We start from the raw sequence: 21,736 nt of genomic DNA, 5'->3' as shown, positions 1-21,736 counted from the left end.
ACCGTAGTACATTTGTCCCTTTGTGACTGGCTCCCTTTACTTAGCAAAATGTCATCACGTCTTCAAGATTCATCCATGTTGTAGCATTTGTCAGAATTTCCTTTTTTAAGACTGAATAATATTCTATTGTACATATAGACCACATTTTGTTTATTCTTTGATTACTGTGAATAATACTGCTGTGAACATGGATTACAAATATCTGTCAAATCTGTGCTTTCCTAGGAATATAACTAGATTGGGACTTGTTGGATCGCATGATAATTCTACATTTCATATATTTGGGGAACAGCCATACAGTTTTCCATAGCAGCCGCATCACTTTACAGTTTCTACCAGCAGTGCACAAGGGTTCCATCAACACTTGTTCTTGTATGGCAGGAGAAAGGGAGGTGGTTTTTTTTGTTTTTTAAGTAATAGCCATCCTAATGGGTTTGGCCTGTCCTTAGTTATTTCAGTCCTCTAATTTCATCAGCCCTAAATTTTGGCCCTGCGGACAAGATTTTATGTCTTACAAATACTTGTTGCTGGCGCCTAGAAACCACATGAATCCAGAACGTTTGGCTGTCGTCTTAGTGGGCAGTGGCCTCCAAGATTTCTGCCCTAAGTTCTTTAGGACCCAGGGAAAAACGTTTACTCCCTTACAAAAAGCCTGCTGCCTAACAGCCTGGTGTCATCGGTGCTTTCTGGGTGTTTTAAATGCTAAGTGTATTTATTTGATTTTTTTTTTAATGAATTTTGAATCTAACACCTCAATTTTCATTACTATAATAAAATGATTTTTTTTAATCAGGCAATTATAATACATGGAACCAGAAGAACAGAGCTTAATTTTTAGGATTGTTAGTGAATAAAAAAGTTCTTTAAATTTTTAAACCTGCCCAAGTTAAAAACAAAAACCTCATTATAATGTGATAATTAAATAGTAACAGTTTTGCCCATAACTATACAAATGTGTTTACCTGATTAGTCTTTAAATTAAAAGATAATATTATACATCTATTCAACTGATGCTAATTTTTTTAATTTTGCCTAATTTTACTGTATATTTTGGCCCATTATAATGAAAAATATATCTAAAGTTAATTGTATGTGAAGCACTATATTAGTTGCTATGGGCAACATGAATAATCATATAATTATTACTCTGAAGAAACTTAGTCTACCTAAGGGAATAAATTATTTAAGTTAAAATTAAAAATATGTTAGGAAAATAATAACCAGTTGATTGTTATCAATAATTATAATAAAAGTACTTTGAAATTATTCCTGAATTAGGTCAAAATTAAAGTCTATAAAGTTATATTTATTCTATAAAAGAAATAGTAAATGCCAACTTTACTTATTTTAACATATATTTTATTGATTTTTTACAGAGAGGAAGGGAGAGGGAGAGAGAGTTAGAAACGTCAGTGAGAGAGAAATATCGACCAGCTGCCTCTTGCACACCCCCCACCAGGGATGTGCCCGCAGCCAATGTACATGCCCTTGACCGGAATCGAACCTGGGACCTTTCAGTCCGCAGACCGACGCTCTACCACTGAGCCAAACCAGCTTTGGCAACTTTACTTATTTTAAATCTGTTAAACTATCTATACCAATAATAGCCCAGGTCAGTGGTCGGCAAACTGCGGCTCATGAGCCACATGTGGCTCTTCGTCCCCTTGAGTATGGCTCTTCCACAAAATACCACGGCCTACGTGAGTCTATTTTGAAGAAGTGGCATTATAAGAAGTTTAAGTTTAAAAAATTTAGCTCTTAAAAGAAATTTCAATCGTACTGTTGATATTTGGCTCTCTTGACTGATGAGTTTGCCGACCATTGGCCTCGGTGGTCGTCACACCCTCATGCCGTGATGCCCTCACACCTTCACAACCCATCACCAGGAGGCTGTATGCGCAGTGGGCGTACACAGGTGGGCGGGACTTGACTCTGAGTGAGCGGCGTGGAGGCGGGTGCTGGCTCTGGCCTACCTCTTTGGGACAACCCATCTAGGAGCCCCAGATGGGTGGGTGGGGCTTACCTCTTTGGGCTCCTGCACTGTGAGAGGCCACAGGTCAGGCTGGGGGACTTCCCCCTCCCCAACCCCCAAGTGCACAAATTTCGTGTGCCGGGCCTCTAATTACTTATTACAAAATATATGTTGTGTGGTCACTTTTCTTATCTAATATTGAAGACAGTTTCTAAGGGACCTCATTTCATAATTGCTCAATAGTAGGACATTCTCTAGAATGTCAAACCTAACCTGCTAGTGTTGATTTCCAGGCTTGTTTTACAGAAGTCATGTTATTCAGTTGGAGCTTCCTTAAAAGTCTTCTGCTTTTATTAGTCAGAATACTGACTGCTTGATCAGTATTCTGACTCCAGTTGCTTTTCTGAGTTTTTAAGAAATTAAAAAACAAACTTTTTTAATTATCCAGGATTCAATCCCTTTTTACTTCTGTATATTATCTACCACATTAAAAGGTATCTAATGATTTTATTTGTTCCACAGTTCTCTCATTTTTTATGTTAAAAAAACGTTTTCCTCTTCTGCTATGTTCTTTTTTCTGGGTAAAATAAATTGGTGAAGTACTTTCAGTTTTTGTAGCCAACTGTATCAATTCTATTAACTTCCTGCTGTTTTCTCATCAGGTAGATAGACTTTATAATCTCCTTGGGGGGGGGGGGTAATAAAAAATCTACAATGTCTTCTTTATCATATATTTTCTTTTCCCAGTGTTCTCATCACATCCTTTTATCCTTTTTCTTTTTCTTTTTTCTGGCACCATATTTTCTCAGAGACTTTATCCTAGGTTTAGTTAAAATGAACCATGGAAATTAGGACTTTGTGGCTCAGAAAGATATTTTAATTGAACTGGGTAGACTATCTTACATTTTTGTTGGGTTGAATCTGTACTAGGCTATTGCATGTTTTCAGTCCATGTTGTTACTTACTGACCTTGACTATGTTGTTAAGTATTGTCATTCACTAATAAGTTGATGCCTGATTTATGCAACTAATATTTTTATGTCTGTCCTAGCATGTTCAAGTGTTTTACACATCTAGGGTATATTTGGGGTGATTTTCCAAGAATAATTTTGGTAGCATTATCTGTTACAGAATAGCTTTCAAGTCCTTTTAAAAGGGGATGTAGACCAGTTTTTCTTAGACTGTCCTAAAGATAACATAAATAATTACTATGCCCAGGTTTCACTTTTTTTCTTTCCTTTCTGTTTCTTTTCATTTTTCTTGTCTGATTTACAATCTGAATTCCTACTATTTAATAATAGGTGCTTGGTAAATAATAGCTGAATTAAAGAAGGACTTAGTATAATTTTTTTACTTGATGACATGGCCAGTACAGTGTTTATATTCCACGTTTGCTAAAACATAACAGAACTTGATTTACAGAGAAGGGATTTATAAAGAATAAGCCCCTTTCAATCTTAGCTTTCCTGGGAGGGCTTCACACATGGCTCAGTGAATCACCAGACTTGGGTCTGTCTACAACCTGAATGATGTCAGTTGTTTTTAGACCCTTCTCTTACCTTACACTGATGATCTCTATTTTCCCCCAGTCATTATCAACAACTTGGTAGTTGATGCTTTGGGAAGCTGTCATTTGATTAAAGGTTTAAGAGATTATTGGCTAAAGATATTGCTGGTCTGTAGAAGGCCCAGTTATCTACAAAGAGAATAAGAAGAAGAAAACAAACTTGAATTGGGAAAGTGAATTCATTGAGATAGTACTTCTCTTTACTTATTATCAACATTTAAAAGTTCTGTATACAGTCTTGACCAATTAAATTGTTCAGCATAATAATGTGTGACTGTCTCATTGAGTATCTGCCCCCTGGTGGTCAGTTTGCGTGATTTTATTCTATTAAAATCTATCATTATTGTATTAAGATCTATCATTATTAATTAGAGAATAGGTATCTCTTTTCATTAGAATTTCATGTGATACCAGTGTGACAGTTGAATAATCTCTTTTGTTTATGATATACTATCTTTTCTCTCACTAGTAAGAATATTTATTATTATGCATGGAAGAACACAAATATTGAAAAAGACAAAATTGGATTTTTATTTTTATCAGATTTTTTTTTGACAGGTCTTGTAATACTTACATGTTAAAGTACTTTCCATTTAAATGTAATGTGTTGCTTAGAATCCTCTGAGGATTCTAGGCTTAGTAGTACTGTGACCTAGAGTTACTTTCATGTATATATTAACTAGAGGCCCAATGCACAAATTTGTGCAAGGGGCTCGACCCTCACAGCCCTGACTTCATCTGGAAAGACATCCAGCCTAAATAGTATATATTGCACTTTTATTGTTATAGATGAGGCTGAAGTGTTAGTTATCCTATATAATAAAAGGCTAATATGTAAATTGACTGAACAGAGGAACCACTGGTCACAGTGATGCAAACTGATCACCAGGCAGCAGATACTCAATGCAGAAGCTCATGGATGGCAAGTGCAGCAGCAGTGGCAGGTGCCTCTCCCACCTCAGCAGCAGCACTAAAGATGTCCGACTGCTCCTTGGGAGCGGGCCTAAGCTGGCAGTCAGACATCCCCCAAGTGCTCCAGGACTGAGAGGGTGCAGGCTGGGCCTCTAGACTATTTTTAGGAAAATAAACAAATAGCATCTGAACAAGCATTTATTTAGGACCTAGTTAATATGTGCCAGGTGTTGTGCTAGTCCTTGGGCTGTAGGGAAGAAAGATGGATTTAACAATTTCTCCTTGTTTGAGGAGCTCACAGCCTGGCAACTATTTTTATAGACTTGTAAATTAATTAATTAAAATGCAGAGAAATTGCTGGAGGAGAACTATGTGTTAAATGCATTGGAGACTTGGAGAAGGTTGCAGCTATCTTACTTGACAGTCTTGCAAGGCTGCTTACAGCACTCTTAAGTACACTATATTCAAGTAAAAATAAAATGCACTTGAAATGTTAAATATTCCCCCTTTATTATTAAAATAGTGCTTGAGATATATAGGCTTTAAGAAGGCAGGGAGAAAGGAAACTGCTTTCCATTATTGTTGAAAAGTATCTTTTTTTTTCTTTTTTGTCTCAAGAAGGTGTTTGAGTCAAGCACATATGTATTGTTTGTACCTTTAAATTTCAATTCTCAACTCTACAACATGCAGCATTTAGTGAGAATATTTAAATAGTTGATGAACTGCCTTTATAATATTGAAGTTTTGCTACTTACACTTAACTCTTTAAAATATATTAAAAGTCCTAACATACAACTTATAATCTTTTGCAAATCCATATATATTTTTTTTTACTGTAAGGAGTAACCTATTTTATTTCTTTAAAAAATTACTATTACTTGTATAAAGCAGCTGTAGCAATGTGTGAATGTTTGATAGACATAATTATTGCAGCTCCTACAAAGACAGACCAAGATTTTTGTCACTTGTTCCCTCCTGTAATCATTTTTGCTTCACTGGAGCTTGAGAATAAAGACTTTATTTGAACTTTTTCTTTCTAAAAGCTGACTTTACAAATGTTAATTATAATAGCAATATCCTTAAATGAAACTTGCATATATTATTTAAATGAGTTCCCAGAAAAATATTGAACTTACCTTTTATGGTTGGAAGTGCTGCCATGCCTTCTTTTTAAGAACACACAGCAATACAGATTTATTTGAAGTCTGGGGTTTCTCTTTTAAAACTAATGTGTATTATTGCATCGTGATTTGTAAGATACTACTGTTTTACTAAATATTTTGTTTTATGCTGTTAGGATCTACAACTGGAATATGGACAAGGACACCAAGGTAGTTACTTTTTAGGTACAAACAAGTAAGTAAAGTTCTTATAAAATTTAAATTTAAATGAGGAATAATTAAGTTGCTTTAAAATATTATATTTTAATAATTATAATACTAAATAATTACAGTAGTAAAATAGTTGGTAGATATATTTCATAAAATACTTTTAACTTTGTTTTACTGCTACTTTGCTAATCATTTAATCAATAATTGTTATAATGGGAACAATCACCTTGAATTTTTTTACATCAAGCTACTTTGTAGATCTCTAGAGAAAACTAAGTATATTCCAAAGGAGGGTAAATATATGTTTGAGCAATTTACTTCTTTTATTTGTAAAGACTTGTCTGTTCCTTATAAAACTTGCTTTGGTATGTCTCTTAGATGTGTTGGCCTCTGAAAACAGCTGGAAAATATTCACACTGTTTAGAAATCTTAATATTTTAGCTGGTAAGAGTCTTTTAAAAAGTGAACAGTAATTAAAATGTGTCTAAAGTCTTGACAGGTATTTGTGCAAGAAATAAACCCAAATTATTCAAGGCCTGCTCTCCAGCACGCACTATCCAGGTGGTTCAGCACAGTGGTGAAAAGGCAGCTTATCGAGTGTAACAATTTCAGTTGTTCATAGGCCCAAGTTAGCGAGGTATGGGGACCAGACTCTGCTGTTCCCCATAGATTTTCTTATTGTCCTCTCATCTCTTCAACCCTCCCCCGAAGGCCCTCAATAAAATGTTTTGATTCCCAGCCCCCCCAAAAAGCTAATATTATAAGGAAATGTTATTTAAGTTGCCAAAATCTTCCAGCAATGTAGATATTTTAATAATAAGAGCAAAACAGAATTTCAAAATATAATTTCAGATGCATTAGAGAGTTGAGACACATACACACACACACACACGCCCTTATTTTAAGTTAAACCGTTGACAAAGGGTAACTAAAGACAAGTAGCTCAGATTTAGTGATTATAGTGCAAAATTATGTCTCTTTCTTTAAATAAATGAATCATTTAAATATATTTTTCAACACAGAAAAAAGACTTTCAATGACAACCAATAGCCGTGATCGGCAAACTACAGTTCAAGAGCCACATGCGGCTCTTTGGCCCCTTTAGTGTGGCTCTTCCACAAAATACGAGTCTATTTTGAAGAAGTGGCGTTAGAAGGAGTTTCAGTTTAAAAAATTTGGCTCTCCAAAGAAATTTCAATCGTTGTACTGTTGATATTTGGCTCTGTTGACTAATGAGTTTGCTGACCACTGACCTAGAGAAATGTCCTAGTTTTTATTTAAACTGAACTTCATTTAAGTATTATGAAGTGTTTTTTATTAAATTATTATTAGTAACTTTATTTATATTTCCTAAAATGGAAAATAAGTGTGAAATTCTTCTGGTAGAAAAATGAAATTCTATCTAAATAATAACTAATTGCTATTTATAGTTTGTCCTAATTTATTATGGCAACAAAGGAAAGTTTGTCTCATAGTGAGTTAGCAAATGAAAAATTTATTTATATTTTGTTATTTTGTCTAAATTTGAGGCCACTGGTTTTAAGGCCCTTGTTTGTAAATTTCAATATATTTTAAGAGACAGGATAATTTAGAAAGATATTTCATTTACCTTTCTTGGATTCATTTAAAATATATTTTTAAATGGCATACTTGCAAAAGTAACCAAAAACATTATTTTTATATATATATATATATATATATTGTCCATCTCTAAATGATTTTCCAGATTCCTTAGTTTCCATTTTCTGATTTTTATCTGTTAGACATTTTCATAATATATGGTTACTTTGGCTAGGTAAAATATTAATGATTTGCCCAACCTTCATTTTTTTGATTAATTGGATCCCTGCTTAAGGAACTGTATTCTATATAACGAATTACTGGCAAGGTAGGTTGGCCAAAAGTTTGACCTTTGGCTGTGTTTCGTGTACAGGTACATATACATACATGTGACATGAGCATGGATGTAGCACTTCTCTTACTGTACTGATATGTCTGCTTTATCCTTGTGACTAGGCAGTGTTTTAAAACTCACAGGATTTCCTGCTTTCTCCATAGGTGATCAGGCAGACAGATTTTCATTTCTGGGTTTCTACGTATTACAGACCGTGAGGCAACTACATAAGATAGTTGTTATTTTTTTTTAATAAATGCCTATATATTTTGACTTACTGAGTGGTTTTCTTTTCTTTTGAATTATATTATTATTGAGATCAACTTTTCTGATCATTTAAAACAACAAAGTATTTTTAAAGAAAATTCTAAATTATTTTTTATTTTTTTAATATAGCATAAAAATTCTAAAGATAAATTCTCTTTTAGAAAATACCTAAATAGTAGTGAAAAGAGTAAATTGAATTATACAATTCCTGGCACAATTAAATGTAGTAGTGGTAAAGGCCAGAATTGTCTCTTTCTGTAAGCCATGAAGACTTTAAGAAATTTACCTCAGTTTCTCTAGTAAAATGGGGATTATAATAGTACCTGCTTTTGGACTGAAATGGAAGTCATTGTAAAACACTTGGCATATTTATGGTTTAGTAAGTACTTACTAGTTGCCCTTATTTGTAATATTTACTCAGTAATTGTGGGTTGTAAGATCAAGTGAAGTAAGTGAATAAAACTGCTCTTTTGGTTTTAAAGAAACAGGGAGTGGTTTTGGTTCCAGATATAACCAGGGCAGTACTTTATAGATTATTTTGAACCAGTTAGACAATTTTGAAAAACTTGAGTAGTCAGCTGCATGAATTCCTTAGTTAATTCAGATATGCCAAATATTTTTGGCAGTTTTGTGTGGTTCTTTTTACTTCCAGATTATTTTCTTCACATGATCAGTTAAATCTATAATTGTATACAGTTCCATTTTTAATCCTATTCAAATTTTTAAATCATTTTAGGTTGATTTAGTAGTTGAGGGCATCAGTATTGTTTTGCTCATTACTTTCTAAAAATTCTATAATAGAATAATGGAGTGGACTAGTGAATAGTGACATTGTTTATTGTATAGTACCCAGTCTTGATGACTAAATCAGCATCACATTTTTCTCCAGTGCTCTCCAGATACAGTATTTACTGTAAATTAACATTTTAGCAAATTTAGCCATGTTTTATTTTCTCTTTATGAAAGCTTTTTAGGCTTTATGAAGTTAATACTTAATGACATCTTTAACTTGATTAACAAAAACATCTTAACACATAGTAGGAGATTTATAAGTAAATGAATAAAATATATATATGGGTCCATAGCCACAGATTAGCCACTTTTTCATGTTCTCTTATACAGCTTTTTTTCTCTTATTCTTACAGAACCTAGAAAAGTGGAATGCCATATAAGTTCAGTTATACAGGGTAACTAAAAATAAACTACATTTAAATTCTCCTCTTAATTATTCTCAAATTCTGATATTCCCTACTGGGGGGGAAAAATGCTTCAAAAAATATTGTCACGTGCTAAAGAAAATGTTTTTCTTTTCACATCTTCTGAAAGCCCACTGTATAGATATTACATATAATTTAGTAAAATAGTTTAAAGCGGCGCTTCTTAAAATTTAGTCTCAGAATACTTTTACAGTCTTAAAATACTATCGGGGACTCCAATGAGATTTTTGTTAATGTAGGTTATAACTGTCAATATTTACATTAATAGAAATGTAAACAGAGAACTTTTCAAAGATATTTATTCTATTAGTACTCTTCCTATTACATGTTATCATAGATAACATTGTTATTATTTAGGACCAATTCACATGCCACCTTTATGGCACCTCCTTCCTAATACCACTCGATTCCTCTCATGAGAGTTAGAAGCAACAGATAATTGCAAGAAGGTATTATATCGGTCAGTGTAATACAACAAACTTTTTGTTGAGGTCAACTAAACGTTTTTTATGAAGAATGCTCTTTTTTCTGAAATAAAATAATATTAATAAGAAAAATACATTGATTTTTTTTATATATATATCTCCTTAATGTCTGGCTTAATAGAAGACAGCTCGTTTCTCATGTCTGCTGCTAATCTGTTGTGATATCATATATATATATATATATATATATATATATATATATATATATATTTATAAACCTAAGTAAACTTTACAATCAGACAACCAGCTGATAGCTTGATGCACACTGACCACAGTCAAACTCCCCCGGCTGGCTGGCCCCGATCAGCCGGGAGGGACCCCACCGGCCTCTAGTGTTCTTGAGAGTCTAGAAAACTAGAGTTCCATTTTCAATGAAAGAATAAGAGTGAAAAAGTAAATACTTTAGTATTATTAAAATAGTGTTGACCTTGCAGACAGGTCAACAGGAGACTAAGACTCCCAGGATCCCCAGACCACATTTTGAGAATTGCAGGTTTAAAGAAATGTTGTTTAGTCAGTAATGATAAAGAAAACACTACTTGAATACTTACTATGTCCTAAATTGCTCTTCTAAGCATTTTACCCATATTAATGCATTATATCTTCCTTTATACGAACGTTTGACATCTGTATGTTACAATCCCATCTTACTGCTGTGGAAACTGAAGCATAGGGAAATCAGAGGGACCTATTGCAGGCCCTGGAGCCTTTGGTGGCCGAGGCAGGCGTCAGACTCCGGCTGTCTTTGCTTCACAGCCGGCATGGTTTTTGCTAACCCGCCTTCGGGCAGAGGCGCGCCTGCCTTCCTGGAGGTGGGTCAGGAGGAGCTTTGTGGCTAAGGTAACACATGGACTGAAGTACCTCACTGCCTTGATCTGCAAAGTAGGATCCAGATTTAGAACTTGGTCGTTTTTCAAATTTAGATCATTAAGCTTGGCCTCATTAAAATTTGATGGCTAAAATATATCCAATTAATTGCTTATACCAGCTTTCAGTTTCTCTGGTTTTACATTTTGATCATTCTAATGGCAGTTTTTCCCCAATATATATAGGAAGGAAAAATGATTAGAAGGTACTACCTTCTAGCTTTTGAGAGAGAAAATTTTCTACTGAATATTTTTGCCTTAGTCGCCATATTTCTCTCTGTTCCATTAGTTTTAAGGGGAGACTATTGAGATTTTATGCTTGGAGAGTATAATACAGGAGATAGGCTGCATGAGCTTGCAGTGGACAAAAGTAAAGGGACTTCAGAAATGCCATGGGTTCTCTCTTACCCTCCTGAATGGCAGGTTTTATAAATTGCTCCTAATGGTAAAACCCTCACACCTGGTCTGATACAGGCTTAGTCTCCCAAAAGTGTAAATGTGTTTGCCCGTCCACCACTGGAGAGCAGGTATTCAGGTAAGTGAGTGTGTCCTGTGGAAGCAGAGTGCTACTACATTCATGTATTCACATCACATGCATGCATGCTTCTGCAGACAGAGCCAACATGCTGAGTTCCATTTTGTAGGATTGCCTGAGAGCATGATTTTTTTTAAAGTGTGTCACCTTCCGTATTTTAAGAAAAAGAAAATGTAATGTCAGGTGTCACGTAAATATTCTGGGTAAATCTGAATCCTGGAAGCTGCTGACTGTGACCTGCAATTACTGTTTTGTCAGTCCTATTGTGACAGTTTGTGGTGGGTTGTGCTCTGTTTGAATTGGTATTTTTCAGTAAACATTAGGGTTTATTTTGTTCATTTAAAATACATATATAAAGACATTAGCAACAGATAATAGAGGTAGCTCATTAAATATAACTTGATGTTTTATGGTATTGAGATAATCGTAGCATATTTCTAGTAAATATTTAAAAAGTAATTTTTGTGGATAAGGTTAAAATGATGAAGATTATACTAATTGCTTGCTTAATTCACATTGCTTGCTTTTTTTTTTTTTTTTTTTTTTCTTCCTGTTAGGAGTCTTCTGAAGTCTGTTGAAGAAGAATTACATCAGCGGTAATTTTACTTTATGTTTTGTTTTTTTAATCCTCACCTGAGGAGTGAGGATATTCTTTCCGTTGGTTTTTTTTAGAGAGAGTAGAGTGGAAGGGTAGGGGAAAGGGGCGGGGGGGGGGGGGGGGAGAGAGAAACATGTATGTGAGAGACACATTAATTGGTTGCCTACCACGTGCACTCTGGCTGGGGGTGTGGATGGAACCTGCAACCCAGGTTCATGCCCTTGACCAGGAATTGAACCCTGAGACCCTCCAGTGCACAGGCCGATGCTCTAACCACTTAGCAACTCCAGCCAGGGTGGTAATTTACTTTTTAATTAAGCTTAAAATACTTTGTCACAGCTGAGTCATCTGTTTGTTCCCTTCTCTGACATGTGGCCTTAAGATCATTGTTGTGGTTACTGTTGTTTTAACTCTGTAAAGATGTAGAAGTAAAATTCCGTCTTACAGTTTTCTGAAATTTCTTCTTAAGCTATTTTGGTCAAGTTCACTTAGTAACGATGGAACTATCCTTCTTTATCTTTAGAGGGCATGTGGCACATTTAGAAGATGATGAAGGGGATGATGATGAATCTAAACAGTACGTTCTGTTTTGATTTCTAGTAAAAGAGAAAGTATCGTGTGCTCTGATTTCATACGTCAGACAGCCTAATATTGACAGTAATTGTAATGTCGTTGGTGATGTAGTATTATGGGTTCTAGCACAGTTTCTTTCCTTTTTCTGCTCCATCATCCTTAATAAAATACCATAGACTGGTGGTTTAAGCAAAATTTATTTCTCACAGTTCTGGAGGCTGGGAAGTTTAGGCTCAAGCTGCTGACCAGTTTAATTCTGGTGAGAGCTCTCTTCTGGGCTTGCAGCCAGCTGCCTTCTCACCATGTCCTCACGTGGGCTTTCCTCCATGTGTGCAGGCAGAGAGAGCTCTCTCTCCCTCTTCTCAGAAAGCCACTAATCCTATTCGATTAGGACTTGACTCTTAGGATCTCAATGAACTTTCATTACCTCCCAGAAGCACTACTATCTCCAGATATAATCGTATCAAAGTTAGGACCTCAACATTCAATTTTGAGGAGACACAATTCAGTCCATACTATTGTGCCCTGCATTCCCCAAAATTTATGTCCTTAACACATGCAAAATACAGTCATTCTAAAAGTCTTAGCTCTTTCCAGCGTCAACTCTGAAGTCAGAATAAATTAATTCAGTTTAGATCTAGTGATCTATGAATCACCTTCAGAATTATTTTTTCTCTCTTCTTAAAGAGTATGCACCATCAGAAACCTCTGTCCATCCTGTTCTGTAAAATCCAAGGAGTTCCCAGCCTTCCTTTGTATTTGTCTCATCTCCATCCCCTTCCGGTCAAGCTGCCAGTGTCTGTGCTGGTAAAATCCCATACATTCCGTATTGAGTGACACTCCAGCCACACTCTTGTTGTGGCTGGAGAGGAGTAGGCTGAGAATTTTTCAAATTTAAGTGCTAGTTTTTCTTTCCTTGACATTTTTTTCCTTCAGTTCATCTCTTTCATTTCATTATAAGCAAGCCACTCCTTCAGCACTTTGCTTAGAAATCTCGGCTAAATGTCTTATTTCATTACTTTGAATTTTCACCTTCCACAAAACTCCAGAACATAATTCAGCCAAATTCCCAAACTCTTTATAATAAAGATCAGCTTTCCTCCGGTTTCCAGTAACATTTTCGTTAAAGACCCGACCAGAGTGGCCTTGAACAACATTCTGTTGATGATTATTTATGTACTAGAGGCCTGGTGCACAAAATTCGTGCACTCCGTGGGGGTTCCCCTCAGCCTGGCCTGGGCCCTCTCACAGTCCAGGAGCCCCGAGATCAAAGACCCCAAAGAAGTAGGCCCCGCCTACCTGGCTGAGGCTCTGCGATGGATCACACCCACAGTGGGAGGCCCCGCCCACCTGGCTGAGGCTTTGCGATGGGTCACACCCACAGTGGGAGGCCCCGCCCACCTGGCTGAGGCTCTGCGATGGGTCACACCCCCAGTGGGAGGCCCCGCCCACCCACCTCAGCACCACTGGTTAGCATGGGCCTCCCGCTTTGGGGCAATCGATCGCAGAGCCCTAAAGAGGGAGGCGCTGCCTACCCGGCCGGGGCTCCACAATGAATTGCCTACCAGCCACAGCACCACCACCGCAGGGTAGCCTGGGCCTCTCCCTTTGGGGCCATTGATAGTGCTCCGAGGAGGGAAGCCCCACCCACCGCCATATCCCACTGCCCAGTGGCCTGGGCCTTGCTCTTTGGGATGATCATGGAGTCCCCTGATTGATCGCCCCGCCAGCCGGTGGCCTGAGCCTCCCGCTTTGGGGAAGATCATGGAGCCTTCTGCTTGATTGATCGCCCTGCAGGCCAGTGGCCTGGGCCTCCCTCTGCAGGGCAGTCATGGGGCGATGGCTGGGCCCCTGTTGGCTGGCCTGGTGCCACTGTCTAGCATAGCGTGGTCGTTCAGGTGGTCGTTCCGCTGTTTGGCCATTTGGTCGATTTGCATATTACACTTTTATTATTATAGATTCTGTAAGAAGATGGAAGCTTTCTCACAAGCTCTCTTCTTTTCTTTTTTCTACTTATAACCAGGTTTGCTTTTTTAAAAAATCCTATATAATAAAAGCCTGATATGCTATTTCCAGTTGTCCATTCAACCAATCAAAGCATAATATGCTAATGATATGCTAAGGCTGCTCAACCACTTTCTATGATGTGCACTGACCACCAGGGGGTAGACAGTCAACCAGTCACTATGGCATGCACTGACCACCAGGGGGCAGATGCTCCAATTGGTAGGTTAACTTGCTGCTAGGGTCAGGTTGATTGGGACTGAACAAGATGGGCTGGACACGCCCTGGAGCTCTCCTGCCATCCCTCTCTGGCTGGCCAACCTCCCACAGCCCTCCCCCAGCCCTGATTGTGCACCAGTGGGGTGCCTCTGCCTGGCCTCCACCCTCACAATATGGAATGTTGGAGAGCTGGTCTCAGCCCATTCCTCCAGACCAGGCCAACGGACCCTACTGGTGCACTAATCCGTATACCAGGCCTCTAATTTATATATAGTTTTAGAGAGTAAGGGAAAGGACGAGAGAGAGAGAGAGAGAGAGAGAGAGAGAGAAACATTAATAACAAGCGCACTTGAGTCGCTGGAGGCGTAGGTTTTTCTTTCTACTTCACTACTCTGTGACGATGGATCAGGTCCCTTAACCTCTCTGGGTCTCATTTTCCTCATCAGAGAATTTATGCTCTGTCATCTATTAAGTTAATTACCTTTCAATTGATATAAACTGTAATTGTAGTTCTCTTTCCCACTTATAATTACTGGATGGAATTTGAAATCAAGAAACCTTATCTACTCAGTTACTTCTGAATGATAACCCATTCAGCATAATTTGAATATTTAACAATATTTTAGCAAATGCCAAGTTTTAGAAAAAAAAAAAGGAACTTGTTATACTTTTTTTCCATAACTTTGAAAAATTAATTATAGTTTAGTAATGATTTTTTTAATAAAATAAAGAGTTCTAATGCTAAACTTTTATATTTTTATAGTTCAACCATGAAAGCAAAAGTTCCGCCTCCTTTGCCACCAAAGGTAGGCAGATTTATTTTTCAATTTGAATTTGTGTATGTGTGTGATTATTTGATACTGTATTAATATTTACTCTGTAGCTTATTTTCACTTGGGACCTACAAAGAAACATCATGTAGAAGTTACTAATTAATCATGATAATTGTGTTATTATTGTTTCTCTTTTTTCATTATCCAACTTGCCACTTATTGTTTATACTAAATAAGTTCTAGAAATTTGTACATGAAAATAATTATATTAATTAATTAGTAGTATTTCACTTGGTTTAGGAAACTTACTTTTTTTCTAAAATATGTATATGTATTTTTTATTTCAGAGAGGGAGAAAGAGAGATAGACACATCAATGATGAGAGATTGATTGTCTGCCTCACGCACACCCCCTATTGGGGATTGAGCCCGCAACCAGGGCATGTGCCCTGACTGAGACTCGAACCTTGACCTCCTGGTTCATAGGTCAACACGCAACCACTGAGCTACACCTGCTGGGCAACTTACATTTTCAAATAAGATTTTGTTCCTCAGAATCTACAATCTAGTAACTGGTCCTCTGAGAATGAGTAAAGAACAGTGTTTTATCCAGATACTTAAAATTTAGAAAATACTTTTAAATTAAAAGGTCAGTAATTTTAATTTTCTTATCAATGAAATCCTTTTTGCCAAACAAAAGCATCATAAAATAATAGATTATTCCAACAGATAAGAGGGGTTGTTTTTTTTGTTTGTTTGTTTTTTAATTTATTTTTTTTTTTATAAATCTGACATCATTGTCTTTGATTTTTTTTTAAATATATTTTATTGATTTTGTACAGGGAGGAAGAGAGAGAGATAGTTAGAAACATCGATGAGAGAGAGTCATCGATCAGCTGCCTCTTGCACACCCCCTACTGGGGATATGCCCGCAACCAAGGTACATGCCCTTGACCAGAATCGAATCCGGGACCTTTCAGTCCCCAAGCCGACGCTCTATCCATTGAGCCAAACCGGTTTCAGCAAGAAGGGTTTTTTTTAGATAAAAGGAGTTAATATAAATTTATTTTATAAGCTTATGCATAGCAAATTTTAATTATAGAGGGAACTGTTTATAAAGTGAGCTGTTGGTTTTATAAGGTTTGAAATTATGAGTTATAAATGAGAATTAGAGTCTGATCACTCTTGGCATCCAGTATATTACTATATTTTGTTTTCGTTTCTTTTGAGAAAATCATGATTCACACAGATAAATAATACAGTGCTTGCTTGTTTAGTATTGTATTAGCTTAACTATAAAGTTCTAAATCTCAAAGAGGTAAGTGCTAAGTAATATTCCTAATAAGGGACATATTTATAAGAATTTATAAAGTCTCCAAACCTCCTGCTGGTGGAAGTTTCATAATTGTCTGAATAGAAAGTTTCTCGGGCATCTTTTATTAGTATTCTCCATGATGATAAAATTTTAATTGATACCTTCTTCTACCCCAGTCTAAAAGATTAAGCATTAACATAAAAGACATTGAGTCATTTAAAAGAGACAGTTTAGATTAGTCTTGTAAGGAGCTGAATAGCCTGAATGTTTAAAATAAAAAGAGACTCATTTAAATTGGAGATAAGAAAGACCAGAATATTTTTATTTGGCAAGTCTAAGTGGGAAGGCTTGTAAGGAATTAATAGAAAGAGGTCTCTTTTTTTTCCCCCCTGAGAAAGCATTTTAGTGTATAATTTTAAAATCTGTATTGAGATCATCTGAATCAGATAGTTGAATAACCTTGAAACTCTGCTAGTATACACAGTTTAAAAGCCTCTGATATATAATAATATTTCCTTCAGGAAAAATTCTTAATATGTTTTATGTTTAATAGAACCTGAATAATTTCATGTTTAACCATTGGTCTCCTTTTCTGTATTATTTCAGCCTAAGTCCATATTCATACCCCAGGAAAGTCATTCTACTGAGGAGGATAATCAAGGAACAATCAAGAGATGTCCCATGTCAGAGAGCCCAGCTAGACCATCCCAAGTCCCACCTCGACCACCACCTCCCAGATTACCTCCACAAAAGCCTGTTGCTTTAGGTAATGGGGGGAGGGAGGGGAAATGAGGGAAATAGGTCTTCATACTGTGTGAAAAAAAATGGAGGGACTCTTGAGAAATTATTTGAAATTCCTTTGAGGAGGGAAGAAGGAAGGCTGTGGCTCCAGAGATGTTTTCTGCCTTTTGCCTCACGGTTTAAAGTGGTTTTATGACGACAGGATTATCTGTGGCCTCGTTTGAGATTTTATATCTCAAACTATGTAAGACTTCTTAAATCATTCCTATCAGCCTTCCCTCTTTTGGAGAATTGTTTATGTCCCCTTCATCGTTTATCTGTAGTTTGGCAACAAAAGAAATTTAAACTCTGAACAAACAAGGAAAATGTGTATTGATTATAGGGTACTTCTGTTTTAGTAAAAGAATAGGATATTTTGGTTAACTCCTTTGTTTTATTCATTTAATTGTTTAAAAAAATAATGGTCAATATTTGCTGGGTATTTGCCTTAAATTAATAATGGTAGAGGATGCTGTTTTAATACTGTAAAGTTTCTTGTGAATTATGCAAAAGAAGTTGTAAAAAAAAAGAGCAATGAAGATTTCTTTGATAACATACTCTAAATTGCTCCTTTCCTGAAAGCATTTCTTTTTTTGTCTTCTTAACACAAATATATGATACAACGTGAATTTAAATTTGCCCATATGGTCCTAGCCGGTTTAGCTCAGTGGATAGAACATCAGCCTGTGGACCGAGGTTCCGGGTTCGATTCAGGTCAAGGGCATGTACTTAAGGTTGCAGGCTCATTTCCGGCCTAGGTCTTGGTTGGGTCTCCTGCAGAAGGCAACCAGTCAATGTGTTTCTCACATTGGTGTTTCTCTCTGTCATTCCCTCTCTCTTCTACTTTTACTAAAAATCAATGGGAAAATATCCTTGAGTGAGGATTAAAAAATAATAAATAAATAAATAAATAAATCTGCCTATATGAAAGAAATCCTAATATATAAAAAGCCAAGGGCTGCCATGACTGAAACAACCAGACAGATGACCAAACAGCAGTCTGAATGAGGTGACCAGGCTGTCAGGGGTTTAGTGAGGGACAACCAAACAACTAAACAGCAGGCTGTGTGGGGTGGCCAGGACAGCAGGGGTGGGGGGGCAGTTCGGGGTGACCAGGCTGGCATGGGGAGGGGAATTAGGAGCTATCAGACCAGCGATCAGAGGCAGTTAGCAGTCATCAGGCTGTCAGGGGGGCAGTTAGGAGCGATCAGACAGGTAGGCAGGTGAACAGTTAGGAGTCAGCAGTCCCAAATTGTGAGAGGCATGTCTGACTGCTGATTTAGGCCCAATCCCTGGTGATCAGGCCTAAACCGTCAGTTGGACATCCCCTGAGGGGTCCCAGATTGGAGAGGGTGCAGACTGGACTGAGGAGACCCCCCACCTATGCATGAATTTTGTATACCGGGCCTCTAGTAAAAATATAAGGAGAATAGCACACATATAAGACTTCTTTTAAATCATTGCTAAATATTCTAATTGGGTGATCCCAAATGAAGGCTGAAATGGTCACAGAGATGTTTTTCTTTCTTACATTTTCTGAGTGAAAGTTAATCCTCTTTTTAATATGTTTCAACATCTTATTGAAGGAAATGGAGTAGGCTCCTTCCAGTTAAATGGTGAACGAGATGGATCATTATATCAACAACAGAATGAACAAAGAGGAACAAACCTTTCAAGGAAAGAAAAGAAAGATGTACCAGTAGGTATTTATATTCATAAAGTCTACTTGTATTGGTTTTCGTTTTCACTATTAGGTTAGGTTTGCGATTATAATTAGTGAGCTACAGCAGTTGTATGTTTTGTAATTAATTATGTTGGTATTTTAGTGTATTTATAATTATATGGATTATTTAAATCTTTAAAAAAAATAACTTTACTCTATAGTAAACTTAAATGATGGCCTTCTGTTTGAATTATTTAAGCCAATTTATTTGAATTATTTAGGCCTGCATGCAAGTAAACAGTCTTCTTGTGATTGTTCAGAAAATAACTATTATTTTTTTTCATTGTTCTTTAAAAGTCCCTTTTATTATGTCAGGAAGTTTAGGAAACAAGGACATGGACAGATAAGGAAAACTATAGCTTCTACCCTCGGATTAACTTCTCTAACTGTAGATTATGCAGGTTGTGATATTACTACTCTTACTCGGAATAGCTAACAAGGAAGAAAAATTAAGACTATTTTCTAGTAGATATCACTTGAGGAAAGATGAAATTAGCCATAGAAGCTATCTGTTATAAATGCAAGATAAAACACATGACATAACCATCCTATATAATCCTATATAATAAAAGGATAAAATGCAAATTGACCCTAACAGCAGAATGACCAGTCGCTATGATGCACACTGACCACCAGGGGGCAGACGCTTAGTGCAGGAGTTGCCCCCTGGTGGTCAGTGCGTGCCCACAGGGGGAACTCCACTCAGCACCAAGCCGGGCTGATGGCTGCGAGTGCAGAGGCTGTGGCCAGGAGCCTCTCCCGCCTCCTTGGCAGCACTAAGGATGTCCAACTGATGGCTCCTGGGCTGCCAGAGGGATGTCTGACTGCCAGCTTAGGCCCAGTCCACCCTGGGAGCGGAGCCTAAGCCGGCAGGTGAACAATCCTCCAAGGGTCACAGACTGCAAGAGGACGAAGGCCGGTCTGGACCTCTAGTTAACTAATATTTATCAGGGAGATTAAAAATTTTTAACGTTTATAAGGAATTTGCTCTTCATTATCAGAAGACAAATCTGTTGTCATAGAACTTAAAACAACAAAAAATTCTTAAAATCCCCAATTCAGCAGATGCCAATATGATCATGAGATGAGACAATATTTTTGAGTCTTAGTGTATGCTAATATTTGTTGTTAATTTTATAGGAATTTATAGTACCTTTAATACGTTTATGCGCAGATAGCTGTGGTTTTGCACAGTAAGCAGTGTTGAGGCTTTGTACTGTAGCTGTTTAACTGTTAAAGAATTCATGATAGAATATGACATACTGTTTTTAATAATTCAATTAAGGCCTTTGACTAGGGTTGTCCATTTGTAATTTGTGAAATTTATGACATTTTTAACAAAAGGGTAAAGTGTCCTTCAGAAATGGGATTAATAGTCTTTTCAACTGAGCAGTGCCGTTTTTGCTTCCACCAGTTTAAATTTTAGCAGCCCTGCTGCTGTAGTACAGAAACGCCGCTTAATGGCTCTGCAACAGTATCCTGTCCTTTAAAAGATGTGTACATTGTAGTATATGTGCATTTTTAACTCGCTTTTCTGTTACCTTATTTAAGAAGTTTAAGTAACTCCTAGTTAAACTAACAATCTTAGCAATTCTGAAATAAAAAATTCATGATTGTATCATGGGATAAACAGTATCCACGCTATACTGAAACAAGATTGCCATTTGTGCAGCTTATTGAAATTATTTACAGCCAACTCTGTTAGTACTTAAATCGAACATTTATAACATTCAGAGCTCCCTAATTAAAAATAATGTTTAAACGAAATAGATGATAGAAGGTAATTTAGGAACATAAATATAAAAATAAGTAGAGTATTTGCCAAATGGAAAAAATATTATCAGAAATTTGTGGCACTAACAGGCTGTATATTCTCATAAACAGATCTACAAAGTAAAATTGTATATAGCCAATTTCAGAAGTGTCTAAAAATTACTATACAAGTGGTACTACACGGAATATGTGTATCATATCACAAAATATGAAGTCAGCAGCTTTTTAGTAAATTTTGTTGCATCATTTAAATATGATTTATGTCAGCTGGAGAAAAAAATACAAGTCATTCCTTAAAAAGCTATTAAGGTTAACCTTGAAAGAAGTCTAGACTTTAATACAATTTATACTTAAAGTGTATTCTCTCCTAAAGAGATTCTTTCTCCAGGGGACAAATCATATACTCTAGGAATGTAGCTCATTGGGAAAATGTCTGGTATTCTTGGGAATATTGTAGGTGAGCATATGTGCTATTTTTGCTCTTGTAATTATCAGTATGTGCTGGCCAATGGTTAATATATTTTAATAAATCAAAATGTAAAACTTCAATTGATAAAACACATTGTAGCCGAAGCCGGTTTGGCTCAGTGGTAGAGCGTTGGTCTGCGGACTTAAAGGTCCCAGGTTCGATTCCGGTCAAGGGCATGTACCTTGGTTGCGGGCATATCCCCAGTAGGGGGTGTGCAGGAGGCAGCTGGTCGATGTTTCTCTCTCATCGACGTTTCTAACTTTCTATCCCTCTCCCTTCCTCTCTGTGGAAAACCAATAAAATATATTTTTTTTAAAAAACACATTGTAAACAAAGTGAAGATAATCTACAGATTGGAAAACACATTTGTAATATACATATTTGATACAGTATTTAAATCTAGATTATATCAAGAACTCCAGCTAATAAATAAGAAAAAGGTAACTTAGTAAAAAATATATGAA

At 36.5% G+C, this 21,736-nt stretch overlaps 1 protein-coding gene across 7 annotated transcripts in view; it reads left to right on the top strand.

Moving 5' to 3' along the window:
- The window catches only part of MAP4K3 (mitogen-activated protein kinase kinase kinase kinase 3), a 106,669-nt gene that overhangs the window by 64,397 nt on the left and 20,536 nt on the right, over positions 1-21,736 (top strand). For 2 of the 7 annotated variants that reach the window (XM_084901502.1, XM_084901499.1), the window contains 7 exons: positions 5,749-5,807; positions 7,638-7,670; positions 11,604-11,642; positions 12,168-12,221; positions 15,204-15,246; positions 17,134-17,293; positions 18,894-19,006. In XM_084901502.1, coding sequence (XP_084757628.1) covers positions 5,749-5,807; positions 7,638-7,670; positions 11,604-11,642; positions 12,168-12,221; positions 15,204-15,246; positions 17,134-17,293; positions 18,894-19,006 — 501 coding nt within the window. The remainder of the gene's footprint in view (positions 1-5,748; positions 5,808-7,637; positions 7,671-11,603; positions 11,643-12,167; positions 12,222-15,203; positions 15,247-17,133; positions 17,294-18,893; positions 19,007-21,736) is intronic. The other 5 variants (XM_084901504.1, XM_084901500.1, XM_084901505.1 and 2 more) reach the window with 3 other exon arrangements.

The sequence above is a fragment of the Pipistrellus hanaki genome (genome assembly GCF_964339955.1).
Source record: "Pipistrellus hanaki genome assembly, chromosome: 12".
NCBI classification, from domain to species: domain Eukaryota; kingdom Metazoa; phylum Chordata; class Mammalia; order Chiroptera; family Vespertilionidae; genus Pipistrellus; species Pipistrellus hanaki.
Note: the sequence above shows the minus strand (reverse complement) of the source record. Positions and strands in the feature narration are given on the sequence as shown.